Raw genomic sequence first — 14,340 nt, 5'->3', positions numbered from 1 at the left:
AATCATCAAACATAGAAGTTGTTGACGCATCACAGAAATTCAAGTTCATCCGAAAGTAATAACGAAAACAATTAACTACTTATGACAACATTTGTTTAACAATTTAATAAATGCTCGATAGTAAAAATACGCGGGGTTGCTTCAGTGACATGTGCGTTATTTTTAAGCCTGGAATACTTTTAGGCTGTAATGATAAAGTTATGTAATTTTATAACTGTTCTCAGTGAATTGATTATCTCTAGGAAAACGATAACGAGGCGTTGGTTAGTGAAGGTATACAGACAGTAGCATTAGGTCATCAGTATCCAGAATTGATGGGTGGCAAATTTTCCTGAAACGAATATTTGAATACCAAATCGTGTCCCCTTGGTTACTGTTATATGTACCTTACTGTAAGCTTTCCATTGCGGTTCGACATTTCGAAACTTTCATTCCACGTATTTCGAGGGTGAAGTGACGTAACAGTCTTGCGGTTTTGATTTCGTGGTGTTGTTCAAAAACTCTTAAGTATTCTAATTTGTTCTCTTGCAAGTCAGTTTAATATATACCGAATGCGAATTTAGAAAGAGGTGTAGGAAGACCATTGAGAAGTGTTCTTTTTCACCGTTACAAAACCTCTTCAATGTCACGGTACACATCGACTACAAAATATTCTTGAGGCATAGAGTGGGATTGGAATGGAGAGGTCAGCGCGTGCGCACGCGGCCATGATGGATACAGCGACGTCATCGGCTTGAAGAATTTCTCCGCCAATGGGTGATCAAGAACAGAGTGGGGTTGTCCCCTATAGCCAGCTCAAGAAAACAATCTCAGCAAGAATCGTGGAGGATGTAGGCCGCGTATAAAAGGCAAGAGTAGGCACGAGCTACGTCACTAACAATCAGTGTCCAGGCGCGAGGATGGCGCTGTGTACGAGAGTAGCCTTGGGCTTGTTGTGTGTTTCGGCCTGCCTGCATTTCGGTAAGTGCCAGAATCTTAAGCAAACCTAACACGAAACGTTCATTACTCGGACATCATTATTTCACATGCGCGAACCACAAGAATATAGACTACTTTTACTGAAAGTGTTAGTTCTAAACACCAAAGTGATCAAAAGAGAAAGGCATGATAGAAAACAGTGAATCCTGTGTTGCTAAGTTACGAAATACTTCCTTTGGTGTGACAATACCGAGGTAAAACATGGTGATTTCAACAGCCGACAAACACACAAACATCAACGGAGTAACTAGACCACAAAAACGAGCTTTCAAATGCTTAATAAGACATTATTCAGAAACACGACAATTAATAATAATGCACAGCCTACATGTCACAAAGATTTATATATATGTATATATATATATATATATATATATATATAATGTTTTTTTTAGATATTTCATACGTTATTATATACGACAAAATTTGGTTACCATGTTGAATAATGCAGGCTGTAATACTTCATATCCAAATAAAAACGTCTATAACTTTGCCTTGCATACATACCAGTAAGGCAATGTTTGTCAGTGGTTTTGAACCAATAATTATAAGTAAAACATAATAAATATAAGAGTAATTATTACTGGTTTCATGACTGGTTCTGGCCGAAAACAACATGGTCGGCTTAGACAGAAACCTTGGTGCAGTTTTAAGGTGTGGTACGTTTTTGCTCTAACAGAGCATCGCGTGAAAGTAACTTGTATCGTGTGTAGCTGCGGTAGAAACCTGGTTGGACTTTTTTACTCGTATTTCTCCGCCGACACACTTTGAGAGATCTGGCCGGCCTGTGCTTCATGCAACGTTCGTCCCAGCACCGTTGTGCAATCCAATTTGCCTTCATCGTTCACAATTACATAAATTTGTAACGTTATAAGAGGTGGCACGTTTCGTTCTTTCGTATTACAAAGGTTTTTCATCATCTTCATCATCGCCATAAAATATCAACAGAACGTATGACCGAGAGTGACGCTTTTGCGAACGTACTGATATTGAGGTTCAATTTTCTTTAACAGTATTTTTTTCTTAGAATGTGCAAAAATCAACTAATTTCTCTCTTCATTCAGAAAATATGGTTGAAATCCATTTCAGTTATGCATAAAAAATATCCTATAAAACGTCCATTAATGTGAAAGGAAACTCTTAAACAATTAGGTTAAGACAACATAATTAATAATTAATTGCGTTTAATAACATCAATTTTAGTATGAAAATGAATCTCGTATTATGTCAATTTGTACAAGTTAGACATGCATGATTAAAATCACACATTTATTTGGATTTAGGACGGTTGTTTCCATTTACTTATATCCAGTACTGGTTACTTATTACTCGTGGAGAAAACATACGTACAGAATGAATCACAGGAAAGAATGAAAGACAAGGGGAAGTTCCCAAGGCAGACGGGAATAAAGAGATAGAGAGTGGCAATTTAGGCCAAGTCACTGGCCCAAGTACGTACGAAATCAAAATGAAAGTTTGGCGCGGACCCTGTCCATCACCATTGTTCACATAGCCCCCCGCTTTTCTCAGTATTTATATTCTGTTCACTCATAATGGATAACAAAAGATCTGCCACGACATCAAAATGGCGACGGTTTCCTATGGACAAACTTATATTAAAGTAAAAACGTGTCAGCTTTTTCCCACAATGACTGATTAAAACTTCAAGGAAAAACAAAATCAAGGGATCAGATAGTCAGGCGGTCGTTTGGATTTTCGCGCTGTATTCATAACATGTGAACATTTAGGCTTCACGCGGTGCAACTCATGATACGACCAGCCACCTTGTATGCATCTTGAATAAAGTTGTTTGTAGGCCTACGTCAAAGTAGTCCAGTAATCGAAACGTTGCTTCAATTTGATGGCCTGTTTCGACCTCAATCACCACTGGTTATACTGGCTCAGTCAATTTATTTATCCACCTTCCGATGCATTGTCAGAGACACGCCAACACATCTCTATCTTCTCGTTCAATAAAATAAAATTACACTTTATAAAACGGACAAAACTGAATGAATGTCTATTCTTCATAACGCATAAGTGTATGGGAAGTTTCCAGTCTCATGCTAGTCAATTTCTTACCGGTATATATAGCTAACCCAAAATTATAACAATATTTATCATTTTAATTAAAGATGCAAATACGTCTTTTAATTACGCATATAAATACCCTACTTTCAACGATCAGAATTTAATTTTAAGATGTTGCGCCGTGTAGTCTGGTAGATAATAACCGACGTTTCAGAAAAAACTTTCTGCCTCCATCAGGGTCAATATCTACCAGACTACACGGCGCAACATCCCAGAAGACAGCCATCTTTATATTCCTCGCTGTGAGAGCCTGGAATCTCACAAATTCTGATTTAGTAAAATAAGCCAACAAACGATTTTGGAAAATTTCAAAATACATCACCACACAGAAACAAATTCCGGCTTCTTCTTACTGGCCCTGTCCGGATTAAATGGTTCTGTACTCACTGTATTTTATTTACCACAATCAGATATACTGGCGGTGAGACAAGTGGTAACTGTGGTCCATGTATTAATGAAGTTTGACTCCATTTAACTGGAGTTTTGAGAAGCTGACAGTCGTTCTGCGTGTCACGAAATTCCCCGCCTTTTATAGAAGAGCCTTCCAGTAATCCTTGTCCAAAAACAAAGAATCCTCCGAAGTCGGCTGCAACATTTCTTAAAATACGGGCTGTAACTTTGGGCCTAATGTTTTTTTATGGTGAGGGGATGATAGTCCACCCGCCATTCATAAGTTGGAGTACCACTTATTGTCGGCTGTCCGCTACTGCGTATTTAATGTATTCATAGTTATCCTCCACATCTTGAGATCTTATCCTCCATGTGAAACCTACAGATGCGCCAAGTCGTGATGACACGTGTGACCCACTTAACTCCAACGAATTTCTCATTTCTGTTGACAAGTTTAAAATTTGACTACAAACTCAGTTTGCATTTTAAAGTTCACATGCAATGCACACTGCGACAAGAAAACATGTAGTTTCAGAGTTTTTAGTAAGATAGATTAACTTACTAGGTGAAACATCTTTCACACTTAACTACCAGTTATTTTGGTTGTAATAAAAACTTGAAAATCTTTCCATACACGAAATCTGAAATCACCTACTTTCAACACCTTGTTTTTGTCCGAAACACTTAAAACATACCATATACTTTACATATCTAAATAGTGACTGCAATAATTCTACATTCAACATGACTTTATTGACATTTTAACAACATCTGAACGGACATTAAGCTAATAATAAAATACTGGAAACTGCATTTCTACAAATATTTCGGAAATACGTAGAACGTTTGTAACACGAAAGCCGGAAGACTTGCATGGAACTACAGTCAACAGCTAAGTAATAAGGTCGGCTGAGTCGACTAAATTTGAGACTGACTTTCTCTTAGTGACGTGAAGCAAGGCTGCCAGCCTGCTGCTAATTCCTAGCTGCGGTTTGTGATCTCGGCTTGCGTAACCATGGGCGCATTAACTCTCGGAAGTTGCAATTATTATAACTTTATTTAAATATTTTCGCCGATTTTTGCTGGATGGAAGACGGAAATTAAGTTTCTTTGCTTCAAAACCACAAAATATATAAATATGATTTATTTCGTACACATACATTCAGACCATAATGTTTTTCGCACAGCTAGAAAATTAAAACCACTCAGTACATCATCCTGAATATGTTCATAATCCATCTGCTTTTTAGTGAAATAGAATGATCTGTCTTTCAAGTGACAAATAGTAAAATTAATCTTATCACGAGAAATTATTCGGATTCTGACGTCTTCAAAGTATGCAGTCGCTTTGAGACATTCGGGTTCCTCATTCGTAAATTGTTCCCATCAGTTTACCATGCATGAGGCCTTTGATAGCCCTCACCAAGCAGCACATGTGATACCCCGGTCTTAGGTCAGGGGCTTCATCTTTGACCCGCAGTTTTATTTGAAAAACAACATATTGACAATAGGGAGAGAATTTATAGGTGCTGAACACTATGCATGAGGAGATACAAAAGCAAAAGTTCTCTTCTAATAAATTCCAATTCGAAAGGTACTATAGGGCCCAATCCATAACAACTGCAAAAGAGGCCTTAAACATGAAGGGCGTAGTTTGAAAACTAGCTATAAATTATCAGAACCACAACGCGTGTCTTTTTCTTCTTCTTTTTTTTCGTTATATAAATGTCTAATTTTGTAACAGATTTAAGTAAAATAAAATCTGTTTGATTCTGATTTAGATTTTCAGATCGCTCACAAGATAGGCCTACGATCTCAAATCGCAGTGATTTTATGCATGATAATTCAATATTTTATGTACAATTTTAGCATAATAAAATATATATTTATATATTTAATATGCCTTACAGACTGTGCTCAAAATTTTCTTTAAAGTAAATACGCAGTTGGAAGTCTACATCATATAGAGATTGTCAACATTGTCATTCTTCTTGGTATCACGGACGTTTCAGAGTTTCTTTTTTGTTGACAAAATTAAACGTAAAATAATGTTGCGATAAAAGAAAATGTAATATACTGTAAAAGTAAGTAAATTATCTTCTTCTGTATAGAAACTTTTTAAAGTTCTTTGTTTATGCTGTAATTGCTGGTTTTAAGTAGCAGTCCACCTATTACAGAGGCATATTTTTCCTTTTTTAACTCTTATGGATTAGGCCTTATGACCCGTTCTAATTAAAAAATACTACTATATTATTATCCATTTAAACTTCAGGCATCAGTCACCATGAAAGTTTCAGATCATTCAGTCATCTTGAAGCTAAACTAACTTTTCGCAGTAACGTTTTCTCTGTACCTAATATTATAACCAGATGTACACAGAACCTACAGTTCCGTTGCTCATTGCATTTAAAATTATTTAAATGTTGATATTGAGGTGTATAAATGACAAGCAATCTTCCAAAAACTTCAAAGTAACAAACACTAGACTAGTGTTAGATTCCTGTCCGTGTGGTAATTAGTGCGAAAAAACATTGCATAAGGCAGGTGCACATTATGTATTAAATAGAAAAAAGACAGCAATAATTCAATGGACCTTGCCTAGTATACACGGAAGATAAAAGCAATCACGAACCTCGTATTACTTTCCTAACAAGCTATGTCGTAGCAGCAACGCTCTAGACTCTTTAATAGAAGGGCACATGTTCTAATATACTACTAGGATCAAGCATTTTCATGATTTTGCTGTCTCGAGACGAATACCGAAATAATAATCTTCAAACAGGCCAAATCAACCTCAATAACCAATCATCGTTATCTTGCGATTCAATTACATTCCATAAAATCAATGCAGTTAAAATTGTTCGTTTATATCACCTATGAATCAGTCGAATATATTTTATTCGAATGCTCTTTGCATAAGTGTATATTTGTATGCTTACAACGCATTTAATTAATACCCTGCGGCTCTAAGCACATAAAAACTCTGGAATGTAGCATAATATTGTCTAAGAAATTACATTTCGCAGCGTTGATTTTGCAGTGGGAATGTAGTATCCAAAGTGGTACTAATTTCTCTTCGCGTGCTCTGGCTTTCGCCTGCCAATCATAACATTATTAATGCTCCATATTCATGAAGTGTGCGACAGGCTGAACCAAGCAGAAAGTTATCATGACCTCGATTCTCAATTTTGGCTTAAACTGTAATTCGAAATTTTGATTTATTCAGAGTGAAGATCTCAGTATCGAACATTTTATATAGTATCTTCACTTAGCCTGTGAAAATTACGGGCTCTGAAACTCAAATATTCGGATAGCCTAGCCATAACCTAACCTAACCTAACTTAACCTAACCTAACCTAACTTAACCTAACCTAACCTAACTTAACCTAACCTAACCTATTCTAACCTAATTTAACCTAACTTAACCTAACCTAACCTAACCTATCCTGAGATTAACTGTCGATTTCTGCGGACAGTGACCTGCTCTGCGAGTAACGGAGTCCTGAACCAATTCGTAAAGAGGGTGAAGAGACAGGAAGAGACGACCAAAAAGGAAGAGAGTTTTGAAACCGAACTATGCAAAGATAAGGATGCCGGGGAGTGGTTCCGACTAGTAGCAGGAGAGGGTGACAATTGCAGGGATGTAATCCAGTGCACTTCATCGGTATGTCCACACAATTTACTTGAACAGTGGCATTAACTTTCTCTATAATCGCGTGCCAATTTACAAACTGCAAATGTTCTCCCTAGGGTCTGCAAGCTATTCGATGCCCAGCAGGTCTGTATTTCGATATCGAGAAGCAGACATGCGACTGGAAGGATGCAGTTAAAAACTGCAAACTCAAAAACAAGGAGCGCAAAGTTAGGCCTCTGCTTTACACCGATGAACCTCTTTGCCAGGTACGTAAGAATTATTAGAATATGAATTTCTTGCGGTGGTGAGTACGAACACGGCTGTCTTCTGGGCGATAAGCCGTAATGATGGAATCATCAAGGATCTCTGAAATGTTGGTCATCGTGTACCAGACTACACGGCGTTACAACCCAGAAGACAGCCATCATTTAGGTAAGAATTGCTTTGTCATTAATTACTCTATAATGGCGAGTATGGTTCGATTCCAGGCAGGACAGAATTATTATTTTCGTTGCAACATCCAGACTAGTTCTGGGCCCACCCAGCATCCTATCAAATGGATACCCATGGTCTTTTTCGGAGGCAAAGTGGCTGGGGCGTGAGGCTAATCACTCACTTCCATCTACTGCCCGGCTTTTAAAAATGTGTGCAGCTATACCTCCATTCCACCTTAGCTCTAAATAGTTCTTAAGAATCCAGTCCGCATCTAAAAAAAACATTTTAACATAACAAATATCAATTCGTTAATATTGCATGACTGATAAAATCCCTGTTTACGATGAGAATTATAGAATACCATACCCACTTTTCTTTGAAGATTTAGCACCGGGGACAACTTTGGCTTTATTTATACATTAAACACATTAGACGTCACAGTGTCCTGGCTTCATGATTTGTGTGTATGTCCAGATGATTCCGAAAGGTTGAACGTAGGCCTAGTACAAAATCTCAGTTTCACACAATGGACTAGGTTTCGGAGCTTTCATAATGCTGTAGACATAACCTCAACTACAGACAATGGAATGGATTATTCTTTGAAACATGACGCTATAAAAGTGTCCTCGAGAAATAAATTAAACAGCCACTCTCCGCACGTTGAAGCACATTGAAATATAGGCCAGGCCAGTACGATTTCTCTCGTCCAAGTACATTTCCCTTTGTCTTCACGATGGCTGTTTTCTGGAACGTTGCGCCGTGAAGTCTCATAGTAGTTTGTCGCCGTTTCAACAGTCCTTGCTGCCTCCAGGGCGATGACCATGATAAAGATGGAGGCAGCAGTCATCTCGAGCATCTATATTAATAATGATTAATACCTTAGTGGAGCTGTCTTTTTTAAACATCCAAAATGATACGTGGTAATAGGAAGGTGTAAAATTGGCACTTGAATGAACACTTTATTGTATTTTTAGTGCGTTAAGCAAAAATATAAAGTCACAACTCCACGAATTTCAGTCCCAGGTACTAGTCTAAAGTAAGCTGTGAGGTACACACGTTCCGGCCGCTTTACCCCAAAGAAAGACCAGCTATTATGCACCGAGTATGTCTGGTAGAACAGTAGCTTCCCTGACACTGCTCTGCGACGTAAAATTTTAAACCGAAATGGACGTACATATAAAGTGTTCCAAGAGATGTATAGATAATATTACGTATTATAAAGTTATGTATACATATTTTTGGGACACTTGTATTTAAGGGAAGAGAAATCAGTCAGGCAAAGTGTAATAAGATAGTAAAATATTGTCACCCAGTAAAATTATTACTATAAGTGGTCGAATCGAATTACAGGAGGGATTCTTGGCTTGCGGCGATGGCAACTGCGTGGAGCGTGGCCTCTTCTGTAACGGCGAGAAAGACTGTGCCGATGGTTCGGACGAAAACACCTGTGGTAAGTATTACTAAATCCAGGCATGTCACTTTAACACGTGTGCTCAAATACACATCTCAGATATCAACCAGTACGAAACGAGGTCATCGCAGCAGTACCGGCGCTAAATAACGATAATGGTGCAACTACAAGAACATTCACAAGGTGAAACTGTCAACGCCTGGCGCCGGGAAGATTCGAGACTCTCACTTTCTACTGGGTCTGTTTTGTGTCGTACTTACGTACAACCTGCATCACATTTGGATGTCAAATAACTTTCGAGATGTTGCTGGGGTCAGAAAACGCGGAATAATATGGGTGTGGTCAGGGCGGTTCTTGGCAAGGATTCCGTCGCCGTTCAACACCCAGACGAAAGCCACTTTCATATATACGTACACCGAACACAGACACACACACACACTTGAACAGTTGTCATCCATATGATTGTTCAAATAAGTAAACTGATATGCGCATTAATCCTGCCGTTTTCTTGAAATTTTAATCCCCAGTGACGTCACATAATTTCCGGGTAGACAGTTATGAAAGTAAAAGGATTTCATTTGCACATTTGTTAACGGCAGACTGCCTCGAAAGCCACGGCGGTAAACCCGAATTCCTCTGTTTATAAAATACGAACATACTGGCACAGCGTGAAAGCAGGGGGTGTATAAATGTATTGTTCAAGATATCAGTAATCTTCCAGAATGTTCTTAAAGCCGGGTCCATAGATTGAAATAAGACGAAAGTCATGACATTCACAAACTTAAAACGGACAATCAGGATTATAGCTACAGTTCCCATCACTAACGAGAATTATCTGGGTGCAAAGAAGAAACTGAATTTCATAAATACAGATTCCGAACGAGAATACAAGAGGTTTTAACAAACATCAGAATTTCACAAATGTTTTTGTGGTCATTAGCATCATTAACTGGATGTTTGTATTTCTGTAACGAAAACATGATATATAGGTTTAAGAAAAAATAAAATTAGAACTGCAGAAACCTGTTAAGGGCCTTCCCAATAGTTTGTAAATGAATCTTATGTTTCGTGTGCTGCGATATTTCAACCATTTAAGTACCACAATGACGTGTCTGATATCAAACTGCAAACGTAAAGAACTGTTCCTTTATTCTGTTACTCCCATTACAATTTCCGGTTTCGGATTGCAATATGTGTGCGCTGTTGTAATCACGAAGTTAAATATCTGTAATTACAGCCTGTATTTCAGCACGTCGTGCTGCCTTGGTTCTGATTTCCCAAGGCCGGAATCCCATTTCAAATGCATCGGTTCTTTTCTGTAACCGGTAGCGTGTTCTTCTTCACACATCAATTTATTTTGCGACATTCGCGATTTTGAGCTGTCTTGCAGCTGACAGACAGTATCGGGTCCTTACAATTGCGTTTTGAAACACCCGGTGTATACTACGCGGAAAGGGAAAGCTGACAAGACGCAGCTTGAGGGACAGTGGGTGCCCCACCCAGCTAACTCTCCTTGTCTTGTCCAGATAACGACAACGATCCAAACCGTGCTCCGCCCTGCGACCCAGCGGTCTGTGTCCTACCGGACTGCTTCTGCTCCGAGGACGGCACAGCGATCCCTGGAGACCTCCCAGCCAAAGATGTTCCCCAGATGATCACAATCACATTCGATGATGCCATCAACAACAACAACATTGAGCTGTACAAGGACATCTTCAACGGAAACAGAAAGAATCCCAATGGCTGCGACATCAAGGCCAGCTTCTTCGTCTCGCACAAGTACACCAACTACTCGGCCGTGCAGGAGACGCACCGCAAGGGACACGAGATTGCAGTCCACTCCATCACGTGAGTCCACGTCATTACAAAAATATTCACTGATGTTACTAAGGATAAAACTACAACGCAATTTGTTTGGCGTTCAATTTGATATTCTGTTGCACGCGAATACATTTTAGTTGCATTCACAGCCGCTGTCTCACTGCATTTGTTGCAAGTCTTCTGTGACAGCGGCGAATTATTTACTCTCTTGTTCTTCAAACTACATCTCGCCAAAAAAAATACGGTCGCTTTGTGGTACTGGCCCTCATGCTTATACTACATTAATTCTGTCGTCTGGGAGGATGCATGGAGGTATGGATGGACGGAGAGGAGGGCGGATGAGCGATGGATGAAGGAACGCATGAATGAATGGATTGATAAACTAACAATGGTTTCTATTTCTTCAATGCTAAAAAAAACAACTAAAAACGCTATCCTCAAACACACAATTTTCTAAATTAATAATTCAACAATTTCGTCGTTTATGAGCAGAGTGTCGTAACCGACGCTGGATCTCAGTGCAAAAGTGGCGCAAGATGAATACCAAGTTTGTGATCAGAGACCAAATGCATCGCCACGGTGGAGCGACTCTTGCCTTGTTACACTTTTACATTGATATCCAACGTCACTTACGACATTCCGGCTCATAACCGACGATTCTTTGTTTGTTTGTATCAAGTGGAACTGGAAATCAACGAGGATCTGGAAGCTCTGAGTAAGTTTACCTCCTGAGGGAACATCTTTATTAATCCCGTGAGATCAATGCCACTGGGTCACTGGCCACCATGGACCAAACTCGTGGACATTCACAAAGGCAAGGTTGAAGTATAGACAGGCTATGGTACAATCTCGTCGTTTCTCGGAAAGATATAGAAACCATTGTAGATGTACATCTGTTCCAACATGTATTCTTGACTGCTGCTGTGTGTTATCAAGGCTAGCTGGAATGGAATTGTTTCCTGGAGTACAGCCATCAATTATTATATTTTAAGTGCGGTAATTCACTCATCGGTAAATACCCCGCAGATTGTGACCCTACGAATTACCTCTAGACGCGACATTACTGATGGAGTGTTACAGACTTCAATTCTATACTTTAAGAATTGCAACGTTAAAAATATTCAATGTGGAAAATAATTATATAGACTATGACGTAACAAATGCATAGACAACTTTCCTATCAAAAAAAGAAGTTCTCATATAACTTCTTTATTCAAATAAATTGACTATACTTAGTGTAAATATGTTTCCAGACGGAATCTTGCTAATATCTAATTACGACAGAATTAAAATTCGCACCTAAAGGAAATCATTTACTGACTTCAGGCACAATGACGACGAGCAGTTCTGGAGCAACGCCACCGTCGATGACTGGGCCAAGGAAATGGCAGGTACGAGGATTATTATCGAGAAATTTGCCAACCTTACCGACAACAGTGTGGTGGGTGTCAGAGCACCGTACTTGCGCGTGGGTGGTAACAACCAATTTACCATGATGGAGGAACAGGCCTTCCTATACGACTCGACCATCACAGCACCCCTCTCGAATCCTCCACTGTGGCCGTACACCATGTACTTCCGCATGCCACACCGTTGCCATGGAAACCTGCAGCACTGCCCGACCCGAAGCCATGCCGTGTGGGAGATGGTAATGAATGAGTTAGATCGCAGGGAAGACCCCCAGTTTGATGAGTACCTGCCTGGGTGCGCTATGGTTGACTCTTGTTCTAACATCCTGACGGGAGATCAGTTCTACAACTTCCTCAACCACAACTTTGACCGTCATTACGACAAGAACCGAGCCCCACTGGGCCTCTACTTCCATGCAGCCTGGCTCAAGAATAACCCAGAGTTCCTCGATGCGTTCCTTTACTGGGTAGATGAGATCCTGGCCAATCACAATGACGTTTATTTCGTGACTATGACACAAGTTATCCAGTGGATCCAGAATCCCAGAACCGTTTCTGAGGTGAAGAATTTCGAGCCCTGGAGAGAGAAGTGCACAGTGGAGGGAAAACCTGCTTGCTGGGTGCCTCACTCATGTAAACTGACGAGTAAGGAACTGCCAGGGGAGACCATTAATCTGCAGACATGTGTCCGCTGTCCGAACAACTACCCATGGGTTAATGACCCAACCGGAGACGGGTTCTTCTAAGTCATCGATCTCATAATTCTGCAATTCAATGTCATCACCTGTCATACCCTGCACACTTCCTGGCTCCCTCTCCACAACCCTCAACTAAAACAGGAACCATGCATATCATGAAACACTTTTAAGTTGGTATTAAGCGCTAACTGACTATGAACTACGCAAAACCTGGAGAAAAAATATTGAAAATAAACTTTTAATGGGCGGGTGATAAAGTATGTATGCCCTAAGCATTCCTTCGTGTTGCTATCTCTTTCATTCATGACAGTGGTGAAGGAACAGGGTATAATGATGCGGGCTAGTTTCAAATCTCCCGACAGAGCGTGTTCCTTGTCGAAGGGGCCTACAGTGACCAGGAGAAGGGCGATTTCCGGTAATAAGACGGAAATATTATGGAGCCTTATTTGGGCAATTTTGTTTGAATTTTATATGCTCTCTCTTTATGGAAACCAGCTGTGTAGAAAAAGATATCGATTTTTGACAACCTGATATAATGTGTGAAAGGAAGGAATTGGTTTATGTTTTTCAAACGAATGTCCAAGAACTGTGGCTGCAGTACCAGCAGAATCTCATCCTGTATGATGAGTGGCCCATTGCAAGGGCTCGGACTATTTAATTAATGTGATTCTTGGGTTATGAACCTGAGATAAGCAAGTAATGTACAGGTTTACTTGAACTTCAGTTCAAGGAGGCATTTTGTGTAAAAAAAAATCTGTTTTGACAAGTTTAAAATAAAATGTGCTTATAAACCTAACAATATGTGTTGTACATGTCTTCCATGTTATTTATCATACCTCATAAATCAAGACGTGACAAATACATTTATTATACGGTTGTAGTAAATATAATTTTTAATAAAAAAAAGGCTTTTCAGAAGGGTAACAAGAAATTAATCTGATCAGTAGAACTATCCCGAATATCTGATATCTACACTACGTATGTACTCAAAATCAATTCAAACATGCAATGCCAAATTCTGGCACGTTGGCCATAATTTGATCCTTGACCTTTGGAAATGGAGTTAGTGCCGTCAGAATTGTATTGATCCATGATATTTGCACAGGCGTGCAAATATCTAGTTCGGTGATGACGTCATCACGGAGGATTCCCCCTTCCCAGAGTATCACCGTAAGCAAGGTGAATGTTATGTGTTGAGTAAAGTGGTCGCTTGAATTGCTGCATATGAATAAAAATTGAAATGGATAAGTTTGTCGTGAAATTTCCTGACTTTACAAAAATCTGCAAATTCTCGAGTTGTTTCATATAGACAAGATATTTTAACAGCCGGTCCACAGAGTGGCGATCGCGCCTAAAACGTTGCGTTAAAGATGTTCCATAATCCAACTCCAAAGGCAGGACCACTTTCTTTGGCAAGACTCACAAAAAAGGATAATCCTAACTAAGGTCTCTCTCTGGTACTGTATCTAAGTA

The 14,340-nt window shown here is 39.4% G+C and overlaps 1 protein-coding gene and 1 long non-coding RNA gene across 3 annotated transcripts in view; one reads left to right on the top strand and one right to left on the bottom strand.

Annotated features, from left to right (window-relative positions):
* Window positions 1-801: 801 nt before the first annotated feature.
* On the top strand, window positions 802-13,666 carry serp (chitin deacetylase-like protein serp). 2 transcript variants are annotated; one of them, XM_022066296.2, is made up of 7 exons: window positions 802-960; window positions 6,936-7,123; window positions 7,210-7,359; window positions 8,879-8,978; window positions 10,466-10,787; window positions 11,440-11,475; window positions 12,087-13,666. In XM_022066296.2, the coding sequence occupies exons 1-7, from the start codon at window positions 900-902 to the stop codon at window positions 12,913-12,915; spliced, it is 1,686 nt and encodes a 561-aa protein (XP_021921988.1). In that variant the 5' UTR covers window positions 802-899; the 3' UTR covers window positions 12,916-13,666. The 2 variants fall into 2 exon arrangements, with proteins under 2 accessions (XP_021921988.1, XP_021921989.1); XM_022066297.2 differs by lacking the exon at window positions 11,440-11,475.
* The window catches only part of LOC110830910 (uncharacterized), a 40,637-nt gene continuing 33,699 nt past the window's right edge, over window positions 7,403-14,340 (bottom strand). The window contains exon 3 of the long non-coding RNA XR_015536935.1: window positions 7,403-8,384. This is a non-coding gene — a long non-coding RNA (uncharacterized LOC110830910). The remainder of the gene's footprint in view (window positions 8,385-14,340) is intronic.

Source organism: Zootermopsis nevadensis, unplaced genomic scaffold (assembly GCF_977971745.1).
Source record: "Zootermopsis nevadensis isolate Lab colony 2312 unplaced genomic scaffold, Znev_1.0 Znev_ptg000024l, whole genome shotgun sequence".
NCBI lineage: Eukaryota > Metazoa > Arthropoda > Insecta > Blattodea > Termopsidae > Zootermopsis > Zootermopsis nevadensis.
The sequence above is the reverse complement of the archived record's forward strand: the minus strand, read 5'-3'. Positions and strand labels throughout refer to the sequence as shown.